Genomic DNA, 23722 nt, shown 5'->3' on the forward strand with positions numbered 1-23722 from the left:
AAAGGATAATGATCAATGTTAGAGGGGATGTATGAAAACTGGAAAACTAATGCATTGTTGGTGGAGCTGTAAACTGATCCAGCCTTTCTGGAGAGCAATTTGGAATTATGCCCAAAGGACAATTAATGTGTGCATACTTTTTGATACAGCAGTACCACTGCTGGGTCTGTATCCTGAAGAGATCATGAAAAAGGGTAAAAATCCCACATATACAAAAATATTCAATCATCTCTGTTGTGGAAAAGAATTGGAAATCAAGGGGATGTCCATCAATAGGGGAATGGCTGAAGAAATTGCTCTATATGTATGTGATGGAATACTATAAGAAATCATAAGGAATCGGATTTCAGAAAAGCCTGGGAATACTTGAGTGAATTGATGTGGAGTGAAATGAGCAGAATCAGAAGAACATTATACATACTACAACAACATGGCATAATGATCAAAATGATAGACTTGTTCATGTCAGCAGTACAATAATAAACTTTTAAAAACATTTAAAGAGCTTGTGTTGGAAAATGCTTTGAAAATAATATCCTTATCCAGAGAAGAAACTAGAATTTAAATGAAGACCAGCACTTAGTATCTTCAATTTTTAAAAGTTATATTATATATTATGTAAACTTGTTTTCTCTAATGTTTTCTATCTTCTTTTTGGATCTGATTCTTCTCTTACAACACATTCAATGTTGATCTATGTTAGCATGGTTATAAATGTAAAGCTTATATCAAATTTCCTTCTGTCAGTGGAGGGGAAGGGAAGGAAGGAGGGAGAAAAAATGTAAAAACTCAAAACCTTGAAAAAATGATTGCTAAAAACTATTATTGTAAGTAGTTGGAAAAAAATATTTATATTAAAAAAAGAAAACACATGTAGTATGTGATAGGACAAGGATTCAAACTCAGATTCTTTGATTCTAGATCCTGAGTTCTCTTCAAACACACTCTCAGAGTTTAGTGCACCAAGAGTTAAGGTACTATGAACAGGAAAATTTAAAATATCATGTCCTTTGCCAAAGAACTGATTCATCACCTATTAGCTATTCTATACATGATGAACTTCTCTGGGTATAGCAAGAGGAAATACTATTTTTTGCTACATCTGTACCTAAACCCTTCCTGACTCAACAGAAAGTCTTCTGGCATAGTTTTGTAAATGTCAAGATCAACTCCACACTATCTACTGGGCACTGGAGTAGGACTCTGAGAGATATTCTTCCCCATTAAGTTTTCTCTTGTTCACTTCAACCTGCTAGCAGCTGTCATTCAGTGTAATAGTCCTCAGATTTGTGTCATCCACAAATTTGATAATCATATCTTCTGTGACTTCATCCAAGTCATTGATTAAATGATGAATAGGTAAGTTATACTCATAGCTAAGGAGTACTCCACTAAAATACTCTGTTCCTATCAATGTTATTCCATTGGATAATACTCTCCATATGGTAATATCTAATCAACTTCATTCTCACATAAATGCATTGCTATCCAGTCTAGTTTTCACCATTAAGTTGACATAAGTAGTAAAGATTTCCTTTGCTTTTCTTAGAGTATCTTTCTTTTTTCCCTTCCTTGATCTTAAATGTCTCTAACCTTGCTTCTCTCACATTTCTTTGAAGTCATAACAATTCTGCTTTGCTCATAGCAAAGCACTTATTCATAGCATTCAAAATTTCTCCATTTCTGTCACTGACAATTCCATATACGGACAGTGCAGTGTTGACTGAGCGGGAACCTCTGCTTTCTTGGTATTAATTGTTAGGCCAGCACAGAATTAATACATACTTTATTGTATCTCAGACTCAGGGGCTACATGAATACACAATCATCTACAAAAAAAAATCATGTATCAATTCTCCTTTCACTTTAGTCTTGGTTTGTTTCTTTTCAAGTTAATTAATTTATCATGAGTATAGTGATTGACCTTTATGCTATTTTTATCCTTGTTGAAGGAATCTGTCAACATTATAAAAATATCATGCTAAAAATCATGGGAGCAAGCTCACAGTCTTGCTATTGGTGACTGGGGAAACATGGAAATATTGTCCATTTCCCAGAATCCATGCAGGCATGCCATTATGAAATCGGGGATACTTTATTGATAAATGTCTCTGGGCAACTAATTTTTGCCATGATCTTGTGCAAGCCTTCATGACCAACAGTATCAAAGGTCTTGATCAGATCCATGAATGTTGTCTACAAACCTCTATTCTTCTCCAAACATTTCTCCTGGGGTTTTTGGGCAGCCAACACTTCCTTGGCTCTTTCTGAAATAAAACTGGCTTTCAGACTGATAACCAATTTCCAGGGAAAAGATCAGTTTATTAAGGAAGAATCTGGTAAGAATCTTGCTGGCAATGATTATAAGAGGGATCATCCCTCTCCCTACAGTGATAATCTATCATAGGACAACCTATTTCTTTTCCTGCTATTTCTAAATCTGATATTCTTACATATGGCTTCCTCAACTACTGTCATTTGAGGTTCACAAAGATAGAAATCTATTTGCCTTTCTTGTTTATTGTCATTGTCTTCAAACTAAGATTATTATGCATTTGAAATTATCGAAGGTCTCTTCTCTGGGTTGCCTCTCCTACTACCTGTTCTCTCTATTTTGAATAATCAGTAATTAAGAGATTTTTGACAGTGCTTTAATCATTCCAGCTCAAGCAGCAGCTTTACACAAAGGTTCACCTTATTTAGAAATGTTTCCAGTCAACAACCAAGTCAAGCTTTTAGTGGGATTTAGTATTTTGCTCTTGTAACAAGGCTTGGCTTCAGAGAAAAGAAAGGTGAATTATTCTCATTATGGTATCTCCTATCAGCACCCAGTACCACTGTGAAGTGTACTATAAGGATATGTAGACATATATCAGTAGGTAACTGGAAAGAAACAATTCTAACTCAATTTTTTTCCCATTTTAAACAGCTGTAATCATTATAATACTGCACAAGCTGTGTATCACTTTTACCAACACATTTATGTAGCCAAAATTCTTTCTGATATACTTGTAGTTTCTTAATTTCTGAGTTAGCAAAGTCAGTCAATTAGATATTAATCCAGTAATTTATATTCATGACCAAGTGTAAACCTTGGCCATGATTATTTTTCAGATGCAAGGATGAAAAGATGCTTTTGTTTCTTGATGGTCACCCTAGGAGTTAATTTTTGTTAGCTTATCTTTGCATTATCAGAATTTTTAACTTTAAGTACACAAAACTCCAGAGAAAAAATGCAACAGAAATGGTTCTAACCAAGTCCAGTTCTCCATAGAGTCACTTCAAGGACAATGGGAAACAAAATTATACAGAGGACATAGAAATACAAGAGATAAGATAGTTGAGACAATAGAGTGTACACAGACTAAGACTTCAGCATCTAGGACATCATATCTCACACAAACTGTCTAGAAATTTGAGAGGAAACAGAAGTAGAGTCTAATCAGTGTCAGTATCTTACTTAAGAATTTAGGTAAGGGGCAGACCCATAAAGGCCTTTAAAATTCAAATGTAGTACTCCCACCTAAGAATGAGGAAGTGGATATAATGTTAGCTGGATATCCTCAACCAAGATTGTTGGAAAGGCCAAGGCCTGGATTCATTAAGTATCCCACTACAGGGCTGTGGTGGGGGACAGAGTACCAAAACCACTTTATCCCAACCAGGTCTGTGGGAGAAAGCAAGGTCAAAAGACCAGTATCACAGGCTACTTTAAAAGTCATAGGCCAAGAATGTGGAAGGGCAGAAAACCAAGAAGTTTTTAAGAATAATCAGATTTCCTAGATTATGCTTTGAAAGTCAAGACTAAGAATTCAGTGTGACTGCTCTTAGCTTTCTAATCCCTCCTTTAATAATCTTGGTTTCTTGGGGTGGCTAGGTGGCATAGTGGATAAAGCACTAGCTTTGGAGTCAGGAGTACCTGGGTTCAAATCCAGTCTCGGACACTTAATAATTACCTGGCTGTGTGGCCTTGGGCAAGTCACTTAACCCTGTTTGCCTTGCAAAAAACCTAAAAAAATTAATCTCGGTTTCTACTCTGTTTTGGTCTGGAGTTTGTGTGTTTAATATTTCTGCCTTTTGTATCTGTGAGTCTTTGTCAAATTCTAACATACGATCATTTTTTGTAAAGAGGGCATACAAAACTAAAATAAATATGAATGCATAAATAAATTGATAATTAGACAACATACACAAATCAGGAAATTGTTCTTTATTGCTAAAACATTTCTTCAATTGGGGCAGGAAAACTCAGATAATTGAGCAGGCAACTTAAAACAACCCCCTCCCCCAAAAATAACCCAATAAATTAGCCTACCTCTTCAAATTAAGAAATTTTTGAAAATTAATGAAAAGAAAAAAATTGGCAACATGACTATGAGATTTGATAAATAAAACTAAAAGTTACTTTTTGAAAAGACTAATCAAACCATTAGCATACAAAGTGAGCAGGGGAAGTAAATTATCAACATAAAAAATGAAAGTAGAAAATATTCAAAAGAAAAAGAGATAAATGAGATAAATGAAATTGTCAGAAGCATAACATTCTATTATACACTAACAGAATTGAAATCAGAAAGGAAATGGAGGAGTTTTTACAAAAACATGAAATATACAGATTATCAAAATGAGAAAAAAAACACAGAATGAAGAAACCATAAATTCACCCCTCCCAAAATTTAAGAAAAAATATCCATCATCATATCAACTTCAAGTCGTTTCTATCCATTATTCAAAGAATGATATATAAATTGTCTACAAACATAGAGATTAAAAAATACCTTGTTAAACTCCTATGTGACAAAAATGGTCTTGAAACCTAACCCAGAAAGAGATGAAACAATATGAAAAGAATTACTCAATGTTACTGATAAATATTGATTAAAATATTGAATAGAACATAATTAAATAGGCCATAGTAACATGTGTAAAAAACTATTAATCATGATAGCTTGGATATGTTCCAGGAAATCAAAATTGGTTCAACACTAGAAGAATTACAAATAGACCATGTTAAAATGAAAATAATAGAAAATTTATTGGAAAAATACAGTATTCATTTGCCAAAAACTCTAAAGAGCATAGGAATAATTATATATTTCCTTAATCAATAGTTTTTCATCTAACACTTAAAAGTAATGCCATTTATGAGGGAAATATTAGTAGGCTTTCCAAAAGTAAAGTATATAATAGGAAGTACATCATCATTATCATTATATCTTTAATTTTAGATATACTCCTACAGCAATAATTAGAGAAAAAGAAACTGAGATAGTGAACATAGTCAGACAGAGCAAAAATTATTTCATTTTGATAGACAAAATAATTTTCTTAGGGAATCCTAGAAATTTATTGGAAACAAATAATCAAAATAATTACTAATCATTACAACAATGGAATATTAAATAAACCCTTCCCACAGTCTTTTTATATATTACTCACAAAATCCAGCATGAGACATAAAAAGAGTTTCATTTAAAACTGCTATTAATATCTATGTAAAAAAAACCCTAAAAATAAATAAATAAATAAATAAATATCTATGTATATTAACTGAAACTACAAAACACTATAGAAATTGAAGAAAGCTGACACAATTGGAGATCTCATTGTTAAAAGCAATAATAAATGTAATAATTAAAATGATAATACTATCAGCATTAATCTACATATTAAAACAATTCTTGAGGGTTTACTTTAAGGAACTAAGTGAAATATTTATAAAGCTAAACTGGAGATAAAAGAAATCCAAGAAAATTAAGGGAAAATGTGAAAAAAGTATGTAAGAAGAGGACATGACATCACCAGATCTCAAACTATAGCATAAATGAGGAATCATTGAAAATATTTTTAGGCGATCAAATGAAAAATAATAGGTAATCTGGACTCAAAAGTAATTAAGCATAGAATGAAAGACAAGGGTCAGGTCCTCAAGGGCTATAAATAACAAATGACTTTCATATTTTATCCTGTGTTATTATTATAAAAATAAGACATTAGAGCTTCTTGAGTAGGGTGTGTGTGTGTGTGTGTGTGTATGTATCTGTGTATGTTTGTGTCTTTGTGTGCCTAATGTATATTTGTGTATGACATTGTGAGACCTGCACAATAGGAAGCTTACATTGGCAGCTGACTGCAGGAGGAAAATCAACAATTCTCTTGCAATAGTTCAGACATGAGTTGATTAGAGCTTCAACCAAAGTGTTGGTTATATGATTAAATAGAAGAGGAGACATGTAAAAGATGTCATGAAGGCAGATATAATAAAATTTGAAAAGATTAGCTCTATTTTGGACATATTGAAATGTCCATAGGATATTCATTTTAGGAAATCCTGGATTTTAAGAAAAACGGTTAGGACTGGATAAGTACAGAACAGAACTAACTGTGTCATAATTGTTAAATTCATGGAACTGGGTAAGATCATTGAGATAATATAGAAGGAACAGAGAAGAAGGCCAACCAGAACTCATGATTAGTGTACATGATCAGAAAGGTAAGAAGAAAACCAGGAGAGAGAGGAGGGGGGAGAGAGAGAGAGAGAGAGAGAATCCTGTGAAGAAACAAAGGCTGAAGTTAGGTGAAGAAAGATGAGGGATGAGGGAATGAGAGAACATCTTTAGATCTGGCAAGTCAGGGATCATTGGTAACACTGGAGAAAGCAGTTTCAATTGAATGATTGAGTTACAAATAGAAAATTTTGAAGCAAGTAAGGAAGTAAATGGGAGCACCAACTATAGATGATTTTTTAAGAGTTGAATCACAAAAGGAAGGAGAAACAAGATAATGACTGGTAGGGAATGTTCTTAAGGTTTTTTGGGGGGTTGGGTTTCTTTTTGGCCTTCAAAGACTTTTCATTTTAATGGGAGGAAATGCAATCTGTACATACATAAATTCAATATATATATATATATACTAAGTAATTTTCATGGGGAAATTCAATATGAAAGGTCTAACAGGTTAACAATAGAGTTAGTGCTGCTATTGTTGGAAAAAAGAATAAATGGAAGGGTGTAGAAGTTGAGTCTTGCATCACCAGTTTTTTATTGGTCATTTCAAACTGGATGTCCTGGAGACAAACTCAGCATGTACAGAATTTAACTCCCTGGATACTCTCTTCTTAGACATTTCTTTATTTCTGCCAAAGGAACTGTAGTAGAGGAAATATTGGACAGAGAAATATGTTCTAAAATAATCTGTTCCTTCTACACTGAACATGCCAAAGAGTTAATCTCTAAGCTGGCCTTACATAAACAGAAGATGAGGTCAAAGATGTTTTTAGTAAAGTACCTTGCCCCTCCCTGGCAAGACTTAGTAAATCTATGTCCCAGGTCCAAAAAAAGCCCCTATCAACAAAACAAGGAATCCTGCCTTAGCCTAAAAGTATTGTCTTTGAGCTACTGTCCCTCATCTACGATGTCCTTAGGTACCTCATCTTTGGTCTATGAGCAGCACCCTCCCATCTACATATACCTAATTAGCTCATATTCCTGCTCCTTTAAAAGCTTACCCTCTACTCCTTTGATTTGCACATCTTTGTTTTGGGAGGTCAACCTGCTCTTGGGAAGTATGAGCTCCCAGAGAGCTTCTTTTTTGTCCTTCTATCCTTCATTATTGCCTTTTTTGTTGATATTGACTTCCTTTGGGGAGTCAGTTCTCTCTTGAGAAGCTAGATCCTCCAGATAAACTCTCTTGTCCCTATTACCATCCTTACTACTTATTCCTGTTGCTGTTGCTGTTTCTAATCTCTTTCTCTCCCTTAGCTTCTGCTAAATACACCAAAAATGTAAATAAACTTTTTTTTGTTTCTAAAGAAACATTTTTGTCCCTAAATTCTTCTGGACCAAGTTGATTTTTAAAGTGAATTTTTTCATTCTTATTTATTTTTAATTTTACATTTTTTTACCCTAGCTATATGCAAAAGCAATACTCAATGTTTAGTTCCAAAACCTTGAATTTCAAATTTTCTCCCTTCGTCCCACTCCACTCCCCTCATTGAGGAAGCCAGTTACTTGGTGTAGGTTAAAAATATATAGCTATGAGATACCACCTCACACCTCTGAGACTAGCCAATTTATTCTATTCGCTCTCTCTCCTTTCACCCTGTCCCTCCTAAAAAGTGTCTTGTATCTAACTACCTTTTCCCACAATTTTCCTCTCTTCTAGCACCTACACTCCCCCTCCCCTCTCCTTATTCTCATCCCTTTCCTCTCATATTTTATCTCTAGAGTAAGATAGATTCCTATACCCAACTGAATCTCTGTGTTATTTACTCTCTGATCCACTTCCAATGAGAGTAAAGGCTCAGTCAGTCCCCCTCAACTCCCCCCCTTCCAATCCATTGCAAAAGTTTTTTTCTTTTTCTCTTTTATGAGATAACTTACTACATTCTACCTCCTTTCCCATCTTCCAGTACAATTCTTTATCTCCCATTAACTCCATCTTTTTATATTATACATTCAAATTCAGCTCCTTTCTATGCCTTGTCTATATATGCTCCTTCCAAATGCTCTAATAAATGAGAAGGTTCATATGAGTTAACAGCATCATCTTCCCATTCAGGAATAAAAGTAGTTCAACATCATTAAGTCCCTCATAATTTTCCCTTGCTATTCACATTCTTTATTCTTTATCTGAGTCCTGTACTTAAAAATGAAACTTCTGAGGGGGCAGCTAAGTGGTGCAGTGGATAGAGCACTGGCCCTGGAGTCAGGAGGACCTGAGTTCAAATCCAACCTCAGACACTTAATGATTGCCTGGCTGTGTGACCTTGAGCAAATCACTTAACCCATATCCATAAATAAAATTTTTTAAAAAATCAAATTTATGCTCAGTTCTGGTCATTTCATCAGGAAAATTTGAAAGCTCCCTATTGCACTGAATATCCATTTTTTTTCCTCTGAAAGAGTGTATCCAGTTTTGCTGGATAGGTGATTTTTGACTGTAATCCAAGTTCTTTTGCCTTCCAGAATATCATATTACAAGAATTATGAGATAATGTAACATCTGCTAAATCCTGTGTAATTGTAGCTTCATGATATTTGAATTGTTTCTTTTTGGTTGCTTGAAATATTGTCTCCTTGACTTTGGAGTTCTGAAATTTGGCTATAATATTTCTTGTTGTTTTCATTTTGGAATCTCTTTCAGTAAGTAATTGATGGATTCTTTCAATTTCTATTTTGCACTCTGCTTCTAAGATATCAGGGCAATTTTCTTTGAGAATTTCTTGAAAAAGAGTAGGTTCTGTTTTTGGTTATGACTTTCAGACAGTCCAATCATTTTTAAATTATCTGTCTTAGATCTGTTCTCCAGGTGAGTTGTTTTTCCAATGAAATATTCACATGTTCTTCTGTTTTTTCATTCTTTTGTTTTTGTTTTATTGTTTCTTGACTTCTCACAAAATCATTAGTTTTCTAAAGTTCTATTCTACATTTGAAGGAATCATTTTCTTCAGCAAACTTTTGTATCTCCTTTTCCATCTGGTCAATTCTGCTTTTTAAGGCATTGTTCTCCTTATAGACTTTTTTGGACTGTCTTTTCTATCTGATCCAAACTGGTTTTTCAGATGTTATTTTCTTCTTTTTTTAAATTCTTATCTTTCTTCATTTTTGGTAATTCCTTCCCCAATCTGTTAACTTGGTTTTCATGATTTTCCCACATTCTTTTCATTTCTCTTCCCAATTTTTCCTCTACCTTTATTACTTGATTTTTCAAAATATTTTCTGAGTACTTCCATAATCTGAATCAATTCATATTTTTCTTGGAGGCTTTGGATATAGAAACTTTGACTATTATCTTCTGAATTGTATTTTGATCCTCCATAGAACCAAAGTAATTATCTATGGTCAGATTTATTTTCTTCTGTAGTTTACTCATTTCTCCAGCCTATGACTTGATTTTAACCCTTTGTTATGATGGGTTCTGCTCCCAGGGTGGAGGAAGAACTGTCCCAAATTTTTGAGGGTTTTGTGATGTTTTAAGGGATACTTCCCAAGGGCTTTAATTCCTCCAAGGTCTTAGACTCTGACTACTCTCTTGGCACAAGCTCTGGTCTGTGGCAGACCACAAGCTCTCCCCTTTGCCCTGGAAACCTGAGGAGGGTCCACCATGGCAATAAAGCTCCTTTTCTTGAATCTGGGACCCCAGACTACAACCTGGATCTGAGTATGGATGAAGCAAGAGGATAGCAAAGCCTCAGGGATAGCAAAGAAATCTTTACACTCTCCCCTGATCCCCTTACCATACATGGCTGGGTGCTCTGGAAGCAGCTGCCGGGTGTCTCCCTGCCAGGTGGCTACCCAGGTCTGCTCCTAGGTCCCTGAGGCCTGCAGTGGACAAGACTACCCTCTCATTCTGGTTTGGAAGAGTTTTCTGTTGAAATTCCTCAAATGACCTTGGGAATCCCTGGGCTGAGAGGTCTGGAAACTTCAATTTTGAGAATTTGGTTAGGTAGCAGAAAGGCAATCAGGAACCAGAGACATTTAAGATCAGTGAGAGTGAGGAAGGAAGAAGGACAATTGGTTAGAGAAGACAAAACAGAAAGGAATCAAGGATGCAGGGATTTGCTTTGATAAGAAGAACCACCATTTCAAGTGAAATAGGGATAAAGGAAAAGAGAATTGGGAAAACAACTAAGGATAAAGAGAAAAGAAATTGCTCTCACATAGTGCCTCAGTTTTTCAGTGTACTATATAAAAAGGCTATGAGTAAAAAGGGTTTGAGGAAAGAAGTGTCATGAGAGGGTAGATAAGAGAGGAGACTCTATAGTGAGTGTGAAGAGTGTTCCCTGATCTGATTACTATTTTATTGCATTATGGTGTATTATGTATTTACTTTCTTTGCTTTGAATTAATAACTTACAATTTCTCTGTATTGTAATACATGATCTATTTTGGTTAAAGTATTATGTAATACTGAGAAATATGTTTATTCTTTAGAGACTGTATTGAAAATTTATTAATTTCCATGTTTTCCCCTGTGCTTAGGTTTCTTGGTTTGTCCAGAACTGAAAAAGAAAATTAAATTTCCTCTTATTATTGTGATGTTACCTATGCCTTTTTTGTAATTCAGTTAAGGTATGCAAGGAAACACTTTTTAATGATTAGGTCTATCTCTAAGTAAAATGGATTATCTAGGGATGGAGTATATTTCCACTCACTGGAGAGCAAGCTGAATATTCTTTTTAGTGTTGTTCAGAGGGGGATCTTTTTCAGATACTGGTTAAAGTTGATTCATTCATTCATTCAACCAACATATATGAAGTGCCTACTATAGTCCAGGTACTGGACTAGGCATTGGAAATGGAAAACAAAATTAACCTCCATCCTGAAGAAAGTTGCATACATTCAAATAAATTACAACAAATCAAGAAATAAAAAAAATAACATTAAATTAAAAACTGAGTTCTATTACCAACAATGAGAAGGAAATTGAAGTAATAATTTGGAGCTGTTTTGTTGTTGTTTTGGGTATATAAATTTATACACTTTTTTAAATTTTTATTTACATTTTTATTTATTTACACATTACTGAAATAGTCTTGTTGTAAGAATAAACATAATCCCCCCTCCCCCCACAAAAAGTTAAAAAAACCCTCAAGAAATAAAGTGAAAGAGGAAAAAAAGAATGTGCTTCAGTCAATGTTCCAATAATATGAGCTCTGTCTCTGGGGTGGATTCCATTCTTTATAATAAGTCAATTGGAGAAGTTAATTCCATATTTTTTCCACGGTTGTTGCTGATTGTAATTCCCTCCATCCATTTCTCCCCACTATCATTTATTATATTTTCTCTCTCCTCTTTCACTCTGTCGCTCTTCAAAAGTGTGCCATGGGCAGCTGGGTGACTCAGCAGACAGAACACCGGCCCTGGGGTGAAGAGATCCCAAGCTTACAACCCACCCCAGAGACACATCAACCACATGGCCCCATGGTCCCAGACAGGCTACTCAATCCCACCACCTTTCAAAAAAGTAAAAAATAATATGTGTTATATCTGACTATTCTCCCCTATGATCTTCCCTCTCCTCCATCACCCACATCACCCCTCCCTTCCCCCTGTCCCCATTCTCTCCTTTTTCTTCTAGATTTCTATACCTTATTGAGTGTGTATGCTGTTTCCTTTCTGAGCCATTTCTGATGATAATGAAGGCTCCCTCATTCCTCCTCACCTTCCCCACTTCCATTCCTATGCAAAAGCTATTTCTTGACTATTTTCCATGAAATATCTTAGTCTATTCTACCTCTCCTTTTCCTTTCTTCCAGTACATTTCCTTTCTATCCATTGACTCCATTTTTTACAATAAATTATACTTTCAACTTCTGGCCTCTCCTGTGCCATGTCTACATGTGCTCATTCTAACTGCTCTATTAAATGAGAAGGTTCATATGTGTTATCAGTATCATCTTCCCATACAGGAACACATACAGCTCAACATCATTAAATCCCTCATAATTTACCCTTCTCATCCACCCTCTCTATGCTTTACCTGAGTCTCGTACCTAGAGATCAAACTTCTGTTCAGCTCTGGTCATTTCAACAGGAACATTTAAAATTCCCCTGTTTCATTGAATGTCCGTCTTTTCCCCAGAAAAGGATGTTTAGTTTTGCTGGGTCATTGATTCTTGGTTGCATTCTAAGCTCTTTTACCTTTTGGAATATTATAGCCCAAGCCCTTCAAGACCTTTATGTGGATGCTGCTAAATCCTGTGTAATCCTGATCATAGCTCCATGATTTTTGCATTTTTTCCTTTTGGCTGCTGGTAATATTTTCTCTTTGACTTGGGAGTTCTGTAACTTGGCTATAATATTCCTGGGAGTTGTTTATTTTGGATCTATTTCAGGAGGAGATCAGTGGATTCTCTCAATTTCTATTTTGCCCTCTCTTTCTAGGATATCAGGGCAATTTTCCTATAGAAATTCTTTAAAAATATAGTCAAGGTTCTTTTCCTGATCATGAATTTCATGTAGCCCAATAATTTTTAAATTGTCTCTTCTGGATCTGTTTTCCAGGTCATGAGATATTTCATGTTTTCTTCTAATTTTGAATTCTTTTGTTATTTTTGTTGTTGTTTCTTGATTCCTCGAAAAGCCATCAGCTTCCATTAACTTCATTGAAGCTGTTTTTCTCATAAAGCTTTCTTATCTCCTTTTCCATCTGTCCAGTTCTGCTTTTTAAGGTATTCTTCTCCTCAGTATTTTGGATTGTTTTTTCCATTTGACCTAAATTGGTTTATTTTTTGTTTTTTGTTTTTTGTTTGTTAGGTTTTTCTAGGCAATGGGGTTAAGTGGCTTGTCCAAGGCCACATAGCTAGGTAATTATTGTGTCTGAGACCAGATTTGAACCCAGGCATTCCTGACTCCAGGGCCAGTGTTTTATCCACTGTGCCACCTAGCCGCCGCCCCTAAATTGGTTTTTAACATTTATTTTGTTCATCATTTTTTTGAATCTCCTTGACTAAGCTGCTGACTTGGTTTTCATGTTTTTCCTGCATCTCCCTCATTTCTCTTCCCAATTTTTCCTCTACATCTCTTACTTGATTTTCAAACTCTTTTTTTGAGCTCTACCATAGCCTGAGTCCAACTCCTAATTTTCTTGGAGGCTTTGGATACAAAAGCTTGAACTTTGTCATCTGAGTGTGTGCTTTGATCTTCCATGGGACCAAAGTGATCAGGTTCCTTTTTTTCTGTTTACTCATTTTCACAGTTTGTGCCCTACTTTTGGGGTGCTTCCTGAGCTTCTGAGTATTATTTGGACACCTCCACAAGGACTTCAGTTCCTTCAGTTTTGACTGCTCTTCTGGGCAGTCCTCCTGTCTGTGGATGATTATAAGCACACCCCTCTGCCCTGGAGCTATGAGGAGGGTCCCTGCTTTATGGCAATGTGAGCCCCCAGATAGTGACAGGGTCTGAATGTGGACAAATCACCAGAGTCCTGTCCTAGGGACAGAGGAGGAGAGACATCAACAGTCTTCCTCTACTCCCATACTTCCATGGACTGAGCACTCTAGGAGCAACTGATGGGCAGCTCTATAGGCCTGTTTCTGTTTCCTGGGATCTGGGCTTACATTGAGGGCCACAGCTAGGCTGATGGCCTCAGCTGCACTGGGGGCCATACTGACTTCTACTCTCTCTGGCAGAGATTTTCCCACTAATCTTCCAAGTTGTGCTTGTTGTTCCCTGGGTTGGCAGGTCAGGAAACTTCTTCTGCTGTCACAAGCCAGCACTTCCAGGGACCCAGGTGCCCCATGAACTGTTCCCTGAGGGCTGGAGCTACGTCACTCAGGCTTGGTGATCCTGGCTGTGCTGCTGCCCCTTTCAATTCTGGGGGAACAGAGCCTTCTCATGGTCTTCCAGGTTACCTTGGGCTGGAGAAATGCCTTGCTGGATCTTTCTGTGGATTCTGTCTTGAAAATTTAATTAGAGTAATATTTTAAGGATTTTTGGAATGTGGGGGAGAGAGCTCCTAGGAAAAGCTGTTCTCATGCAGCCACCTTGTTTCCACCCCCCCCCTAATTTGGAGGTATTTTGCCTAACTATATTCCAACAAATCTGACAATATAAGTGAAATGTATGAATATTTACAAAAATATAAGCTACCCAGATTAAAAAAGAGAAAACAAAATACTTTCAGAGAAAGAAATTGAAGAAACCATCAGTAAACTCCCTAAGGAAAAAAATCTCTAGGATCAGATTTATTTAGTGAATTCCACCAAACATTTAAGCAATAATTAATTCCAATTCTACATAATCTATTTTTTTAAATAGGTAAAAGAATTCTGCCAAATTTCTTTTATGACACCAGCATGATGCTGAAACCTAAACCAGGAAGAATCAAAACAAAGAAAATTTTATAAAGAATATTGATGCAAAAAATTTTCAATAAAATTTTGGCAAAAAGATTACAAGAAGTTATTACTAGGATAATACAACATGAGCAGGTAAGAATCATACCAACTATTCAGTGATGGTTCAATATTAGGAAAGCAATCAACATAATTGACTATATCAACAACAAAATTATCAGAAATAATATGATTATCTCAATAGATGTTAAAAGAAAACTTTGACAAAATACAGAACCTAACCTTGGTAAAAAAAAATAGAGAGCATAGGAAGAAATTGAACTTTCCTTAAAATGATAAGCAGTACCTATCTAAAACCATCAACAAGCATTATATATAATAGGGAAAAACTAGCAACATTTTCAGTAAGATCAGAAATGAAATAAAAATGTCCATTATCACCATTACTATTCAATTGAATTTGAAATATTAACTTTAACAATAAGAGAAGAAAAAAGAAATTGAAGGAATTAGATTAGGCAATGAGGAAATAAAACTGTCACTCTTTGCGGAAAATATGGTGATATACTTAAGAGAATTCTAGAAAATCAACTAAAATTGAAATAATTAATTTTAGCAAAGTAGTAAGATATAAAATAAACTCATATAAATCATCATTTCTATATATGATCAATAAAGTTCAAGAGCAAGAGAGAAATTCCATTTGAAATAACTGTAGACAATGCAAAATACTTGGGAATCTATCTACCAAGACAAACCCAGAAACTATATGAAAACTTATATAGAACACTCTTCATTTTAAAAAAATCAGATCTAAATAAATGGACAAAAGTCAATTGTACATGGATAGCCTGAGATAATATAATAAAAATGACAATTCTACCTAAATTAAATTACTTATTCGGTGCCACACCAATCAGTCTACCAAAAAACTATTTTGCAGACATAGGAAAAATGGTGACAAAATTTGTCTGGAGCAACAAAAGGTCAAGAATATCAAGGGAATTGATGAAAAAAAATGGAAATGAAGGTGGCCTAGTTGGATCAGATCTAAAACTATCTATATTATGAAGGGACAATCATCAAAACTTCCTAGTACTGGCTAAGAAATAGAGTAGTAGTTCAATGGACTAGATTATGTACAAAAGACACAATACTAAATCACTAGTAATCTGGTATTTGATAAATCCAAAGACACTAATTTCTCATTATTTGAAAAAAACTGCAAAAAAAAAAAACCCTGGAAAATCAGATAGGGAACATTATAAATTATATTATAGATGTTTCAACTATAGTATATTCAGAAGTTTTTGCACAAATAAAACCAATGCAATCAAGATTAGAAGAATGCAGACAGCTAAGAAACAATTTTCACAAGGAGTGTTTCTGATAAAGGACTCAAACAAAACTGAATCAATATTGTAAGTTTACAAGTCATTCTCCAATTGATTAATAGTCAAAGGATATGAATTGGCAATTTTAATATGAAGAAATTATAGCTATCTATAATCACATGAAAAAATCATTATTGACTAGAGAAATACAAATGAAAACATCTCTGAGATATCACCTCACATGTATCAATTGGTTAAAATGATAAAAAAGGAAAATAAACAATGTTGGAGAGGATGTGGGGAATTGGGACACTAATGTACTGTTTGGTGGAGTTGTTAATTCATCCAACCATTCAATTGGATGAGTAATTTGAATCTATATGCAAAGGACAAGAAAACTGAACAGATACTTTGATCCATAAATATTACTACTAGATTCATATCCCAAAGAGATCATAAAAAAGAAAAAAATAAGAAACAAACAAAATAAATGGGAAAAGCCCCTTATGTACAATAATATTTAGAGCAGTTATTTTTATTGTGGCAAAGATTTGGGAATTGAGAGGATACCCATCTATTAGGGAATGTCTGAACAAGCTATAAATATCATGGAGTATTATTATTCTGTAAGAAATCATGAGTTGCCAGACTTAAGAAAAGCTTATCAACACTTACATGAGCTGATACTGAGTGAAGTAGCAGGACCAAGAGAACATTATATTCATTAATAACATTGTGAGATGATCAACTATAATGGATGCAGCTCTTCTCAGCAGTTCAGTGATCAACAATCCTGAATGATCAGTTAAGGAAAATGCCATCAACAGCCAGAGAAAAAACTGTGGATTCTGAATGCAGAGCAAAGCCAAATATGTTCACTTTTTAAAAATTTCTTTTATGGCTTTCCTTTTCTTCTCATTTATTTTCTAATTCTAATTTCTCTTTCATGACATGACTAATATAGAAATATATTGAATGTTTGTACATATATAATTTTTACCATATTATTCATTGTCATAGGGAGGAGAGAGGGAAGGAATGATGGTAGAAAAATTGTGGAACTCATAAACTTTCAAATAGATGAATGTTGAAAACTACCTTTGCACATAATTGGGGAAATAAATAAAATGACTTAAAAACTGAGTTTAAAAACTTAGGTGCTCAGAAAAGTTCCCACAAGTTAAAATTTGAAAAATGTTATCAATTTGTATAGGTTAAAACAAGGGGGTTGGGGGGTTATTCTAAGAAAAAAAGGACAGTCTTGAAAAGATTCAGAAGGAAAATTCTATAGAAGGTACCTTTCAACTCTAAGATTCCATGATACTGTGGGTTTATAATATATTTCTAGTGATGCTGGATTCAGAGCTGCTTCAGGCAAATATGACATTCAATATAGAAGAAGCAATCTAGTTATATATATATATACATATATATATATATGTATATATATATATATATATATATATATATATATGCCCTAATTCCCAACAACTCAATTTATATAGCATTGCATTTGCATGCCTGGCTGCCTATTTATTGCTATTATTATCTTCTTCATTTGAAAGAGGATTAGATCACTGATAAATTGAAAAATTAAGATGATAGTTAAGGACAGGACAAGGTAGAAAGAGAAGTTAGCAGGCCATGTACTTAGAAGGTTTGAGATAGTAATTATTTCATGATTAGGCCATGATTATCTTTATTAAGCTCCAATTTAGCAGTTTATACTTCCTAGTTCCCTTGAATCCTTTCTATTAACTTCCTTTATTGGCAGCCCCAGTTGGCAGGTCAGAAAATAAATGAGTCTAATCCTTCCACCCATAGATGCTAGCCCAGATGTTATTTTTTCCTCTAACCAATGTTAAGTACAATTTTGCTCACTTGAAGATCATCCACATAGTGAGAAACAAAAAATTCAAAGAAATAAGAGAAATCAATATCTCAGGTATTAATATCCAGCATTAACTGCCTAAATATGAAGCATACCTATATGAATCTATTTCCATGATCTCATTAGTGTTTATTTTCTTTCAATCAATCAGCAAACATTTATTAAATTCCTACAATGTGCTCCAAACTGTGGTAGGTTCTGGTGGAACAAATTTCAAGAAAGAACCAATCTCTTCTCTCACGGAAATAAATTTCAGAAAGAGGAGACAAACATATTTGTATTTACAGAACAAGAATACAGGAAATAATTACAAATGCTTTGTAATTTATTTTATTATTTATAATTTTTTGATAATTGAATGCAGCATAGTTTGGGAGGGAAGAAACTAGCAATTGAAAAGATCAAGAAAGATTTTTAGGAAGCTTTGGTTTGAAAGACAGGGAATCTATGATTTGGAAATAAGGAGAGAATATATATTAAGCATGACTTCTCAGATAGGATGATTCTTACCCATGTTAAAACCTCCATAATTTGGCTCTTTCCTGAGTTTTTAGATTTTTGCATGGTTTTTTGTATTATATATTTACTACCCTCCCTGTATAATACAGACACTGTCCTTCCCATTCCTTGAAAATAAGACTCCATTTCATTATTCCATACCTTTACACTGACTTTCTCCTATACCTAGAATGTTCTCCCTATTCAACTCTTCCTCCTGGTTTCTCTTCAAATCTCACCTTTTGCTGGAGGCATTTTCTAGCTTCACCTTGAAGAATACATATGAATTTGTATGGAAGTCTCTCCATTCTCATTTCACTACACACTATATAAACCTAATTAAATGTATTATCACTCAACTTTACTTCCAAGTGCTCTTCCTTGTATGATTGCTATCTCTAAATTATATTCCATAAACCTCAACTAATCAAATAATTAATCTTATTATTAATCTAAAGTTAAATTGAAATCTTTTGAGGAAAGATTCATCACTGTGTTCAAATACCAGTAACAAAGTGGTACAGTGGCTACAATGCCGAACTTGGAGTTAGGAAGACCTGAATTCAAATCTGAATTCATACACTTATTAGCTATGTACCCAAAAGTGTAGAAATGAACTTTTGTCTGTTTCAGTTTCCCAAAATGTAAAATGAAGAAAATAACACCAATTACACAGAGTTATTGTAAGGATCAAATTAAATAATATTTATAAAGGATTTAATGATCTTTTACCTGGGAGTCATTAACTCCATCTTCACTGAAGACCAAGGGAAGTTGTAACTATACTTCTGCTTAAAAAAAGAAATTATCTGAATCTTCTAGTTCTAAGTACTTCATGGCACCAGATAAATAATCCCCCCTCTGGAAGAGATGCCCCATGTATTAATATTTGCTATTGTCATCTAGATTCTTAATTCACGGAGGCAAAACTGATCTCTTTGAGTAGATATCCCTGAGACTTAATGAATGAGATATATCATTGGAATATGACTCTTAAATGGAATGATAATTCAATGGCATATGACTAAAAGTGATAGAGAAGCTGTTTTAATATATGAAGGTGAGGAAATCTAAGAACCATAAGAAAGAAGAGCATGGTGGAATGCATCTGGATGAAGATCTAGGGAGACAAAGAGTGTGATACTACCACTGGAATGTATTATAGAACATTTATACAAAAAAAGAAAAAGAATAAAGAATTTAGAAACTAACTCACTAGTCTAACAAAGAAGTATAAAAATGATAGAGAATATTATTTGTCCAAATACTTTGTAGAGATTTCTTCCGTCCAAACAAGAGGAGCTAAACATTTCTTGACTTGTTTTGATGATCCTTTCATCCTTGGAAAATGAAGGAACCAATGAGAGAGATTTAAGGGACTGATTCTTAAGCAAAAAAAAGGAAGAATGGATAGCTGAAGTAGAAATGCCATTTTTGAAGGAAAGTGATTCTGACTTTTATAATTAATAATGGATAAGGAATGGGAATCTTGGCATATTCTAATTTTATGGATAAAGTTAACTTCAGATAAATAAATGAAAGAAAATGCATTTATTAAAGACTTGCTATGTGCCAGACACTATGCTAAGGATTAGGGATACAAATGTAGAAGTAAAACTGCCCTTACTCTCCCATGATCTCAAAAAGACTACATTCTCTTAGGTAAAGATAGCATATACAGTGGAGTGGTAGGAAGGAAAATGATCTAGGAACTCAGAGGAATGGAGAATAAAAATATGGGACAATTAATTTATATGTCCTTTCTAGAAATGACAGTTTTGATGTGATTACTATTCCCAGAAATAGAGAAAGAAATTGATGAATGGCAGATGTAGAAAAAAGATGGCATAGAGACTAATGAAATAACTGAGGTCTCTGCCATACCACCTTCACAAAGATAATGATGATCAATATTATTATTATTATTAATAATAATTTCTACTATTTATATAGTATCTACTATGTATCAGGCCCTGGGATAATCATTTTATAAATATTAACTCATTTGAGCCTCACAATAAATTTAGGTGCTATTATTAATCCCATTTTATACTTGAGAAAACTAAGGCAAATAGAGACTAAGTAAAAATCAAACAAACAAGCCAGTAAGTAACTAAGGCAACATTTGAACTCAGATCTCCCCTAATCAATTTATAGAACTCTACTATTCATTTAGTTGCCTATAGAAAATATTACAATTTAAGTCCAGGATGCTCTGAAAACGTATGTCTTCCCCATGTCTTATCCCTGAGATCGTGTAATAATCCAATACTTAATACTCTAAGAAAACAGCATAAAGATCCACAATAGAGGAAAAAGATCAATTGAGACCCATCTCCCCACCGCCAATCCCACCAAAGTGTGATATGACTAGCATGAAATCTAAAGTCAGAAACAGACTGGAAGAATGAGCAATCAAAAAAAAATTCTACCATAAAGAAATGATTATTGTAACAGAATACAAACATAAAAGAAAAGATTGACTTCATAATATCCATAGAAGAATCCTCAAAGAAACTCTTAATTTGAGTACAAGTCCATCTAGATTGCCTATAAGATTTGAAATAATTGCTTTTTAAGTGCTAAAAGGAATTTTAAAAAGCCAAACAAGATACAATTAAAAATAAAACTAAGATTTCACCTCATATCTTGAGAAAAGATAGGAACTGTCAATGTTTAATGGATTGTGGAGAGACAGACATACTGGTACATTTTGGGTGGAGCTGTGAACTGATATGACCATTTTGGAAAGCAATTTGAAATTATGCAAATAATATGACTAAGTTGTCCATCAAATTTGAATTATAGATTTCATTACTAGCCCAAATCCCAAGGGGGTCATTGATAAGAAGAAAGTTCCTTTATGCATCAAAATATTTTTAATAACACTATTTGTGATGTCAAAGATTTTGAAATAAAGTAGATACACATTGATTGGGGAATGGCTAAACAAAAATTGTGGAACATGAATGTTACTATATTGTAAGGAATCATGAATGTGATGAGTGCAGAGAAGAATGAAGATCTATATGAACTGATCCAGGGTAAAATAGGAAAATCCAAAAAAAATTCTATACAATGAAAAAAATGTAAATGGAAAGAAATATATACATGAAAGAGATCAAAAGTAAATATTGCAAAACTACAAAGAACAAATGAATCTCAAAAGAAGATATTTCAGAGAATGTCCCTACTTTCATCTGCAGAGGTGGAAGCTCCATAGATATTATACATTACATGTTTTCATACTTTTTCAATGTATTAGTCGGCTGTGCTGAGGTTTTCCTCTTTTATGTGTGTGTGGGGGGGTCTGTGTGTGTGTGTATGTGTGTGTGTGTGTGTACATGTGTTCAAAAATACTATTTATATTTTTATTGACTTTTAGAGGACCAAGGGCTTGGGAATGAGAAATTATAGTGAGGTAAAAAAAGGCATAAGTAAAAAAGGAACACTACTGGAAAAATGTAAAAATAAATAAATAGCTATAGAAGAAAGATTTGGAAAGAGAACTAATAATTTGGAACAATTTTCCTAAGGGGAAAAAATAATTCCTGGAAATTAGAATTTATCAAGTAGAAACTAATAATAACTCCATGAAATAAAAACAAGAATTAATAAAATGAAAGTCAAAAGACTGAAAAGTAGAAGAAAAGATTAGATATTTTGTAGTAAAAACCATTAGCATAAAAACAAATTAAGAAAAGATAAGAATTATTGGAATACCCCAAATTTGTGATTAAAAATAGGTTTAGACACCATATTTCAAGAAATCAAAACAAGAAAACTGCTCAGATTTCTTGGAACCAGAGGAAAAAGTGGAAATAAAATGAATCCACTGGTCACCTCTTGAAAGAAATCTGAAATTGAAAACTGCCAAGAATACAATGGCTAAAATCTAAGATTTTAAGAAAAGGACAAAATACTGCAAGCAACCAGAAATTCAAGTGCTGAGGAGGCCACTGACAGAATCACATAAAGTTTTAGCAGCCACCACCACAAAAAAGGAAGTAGGGTTCTTATAATACTATATTCCAGAAAATTGCAATCAAGATTAATTTACTAAGCTAAATTGAATTTAATAACATAGGGGAGGCGGGAATGTAAATTTTTAAATGAAATATAGACTTTGGAGGAGAGGGAAAAGAACCACTTTAAGGTAGGGTATGAAGATGGTTAGAGATCATTGTAGTGGTTCTGTTTTGGACTAGATATAAAGAACCCTCATCAAACTCAGGTTCTAGGATGGAAGTGGAAGGCCAGATGGGAAATTGAAACTGATATGTCTTTCACACACACAAGATTTGAAAGAAAGTAAAAAGGTATAAAGAAGATTGTGAAATACAGACTATGGATAGGGCTTTAACTTTTACTTTATCTCACTTTCTTTATATGCACTATGTATCATGGAAGTGATGAAGTGGTGGAAGCAGCTACCATTGTAATGAATAGTCAAATGCTCTAGAGATTCCTGGTATAGGAAAGAGACTGAATATAAGAATAGTGTGTACAAGTCCCTGGGGAGAGGAGCTCAGCTTACAGTTATCCTTCACAGTCCAGTGTGGAGTTGCTAATTCCATTTTATCTCTCTTTTGTGTGGGAGACATGGGCACCCAGGTTTGAACTTCCTGCAGATATAGTCTCCTTCCTAAACTGAAAGGAATGAAAAACTGGAAAACAATGAACAATACTTCTGATGTGTAAGCAAAATGGAAAGTTGTCTTAAGAGATTAATATGGATACACAAAGAAATCATCAATGTACAGAAAATAAAACCAATGATTGGTCCCAAAGGAAGAATATAGAAATGTAGCATGTGCTGATAAGAGAACCATTAAGAGTGTAGAAATTCAGGTACATAGGACTTCAAAAAATATTTTTTCCCCTTTTTTTCTTAATTATGATCAGGAGGCAGAAGGCAGAAGGTGGGGTTGCTATCCTTTTCTTTCTTTCTGCTTTTCTTTTGCTTTTCTGTTTTTCTCTGCAAAGGAGAATAATGTTTAAAATCCAATCCCTTCTCCCAATCATTCATATAGTTACCACTCTACAGTAATATTTCCCTATTTCTTCTCAACTAATTTCAAAGAAAAGGCATTAAAATTTGATGACAGAATGGATCTCTAGTGGAGTGTCCCTAGGTTGTCACTCTTGACCCTAAGTTGTTTGACACTTTAAATGTTATCTTAGGTAAAGGCATACTTG

At 34.1% G+C, this 23722-nt stretch overlaps 1 protein-coding gene across 1 annotated transcript in view; it reads right to left on the reverse strand.

The window, feature by feature from the left end:
• LOC141506392 (coatomer subunit epsilon-like) overlaps positions 1–14110 on the reverse strand; it is a 100677-nt gene extending 86567 nt beyond the window's left edge. The window contains 2 exon segments of the mRNA XM_074213157.1: positions 10238–10422; positions 13976–14110. Of these exon segments, the coding sequence (XP_074069258.1) occupies positions 10238–10422; positions 13976–14110 (320 nt within the window).
• Between the last annotated feature and the right edge of the window lie 9612 nt (positions 14111–23722).

The sequence above is a fragment of the Macrotis lagotis genome, chromosome 1 (assembly GCF_037893015.1).
Source record: "Macrotis lagotis isolate mMagLag1 chromosome 1, bilby.v1.9.chrom.fasta, whole genome shotgun sequence".
In the NCBI taxonomy this organism is placed as follows: Eukaryota; Metazoa; Chordata; class Mammalia; order Peramelemorphia; family Peramelidae; genus Macrotis; species Macrotis lagotis.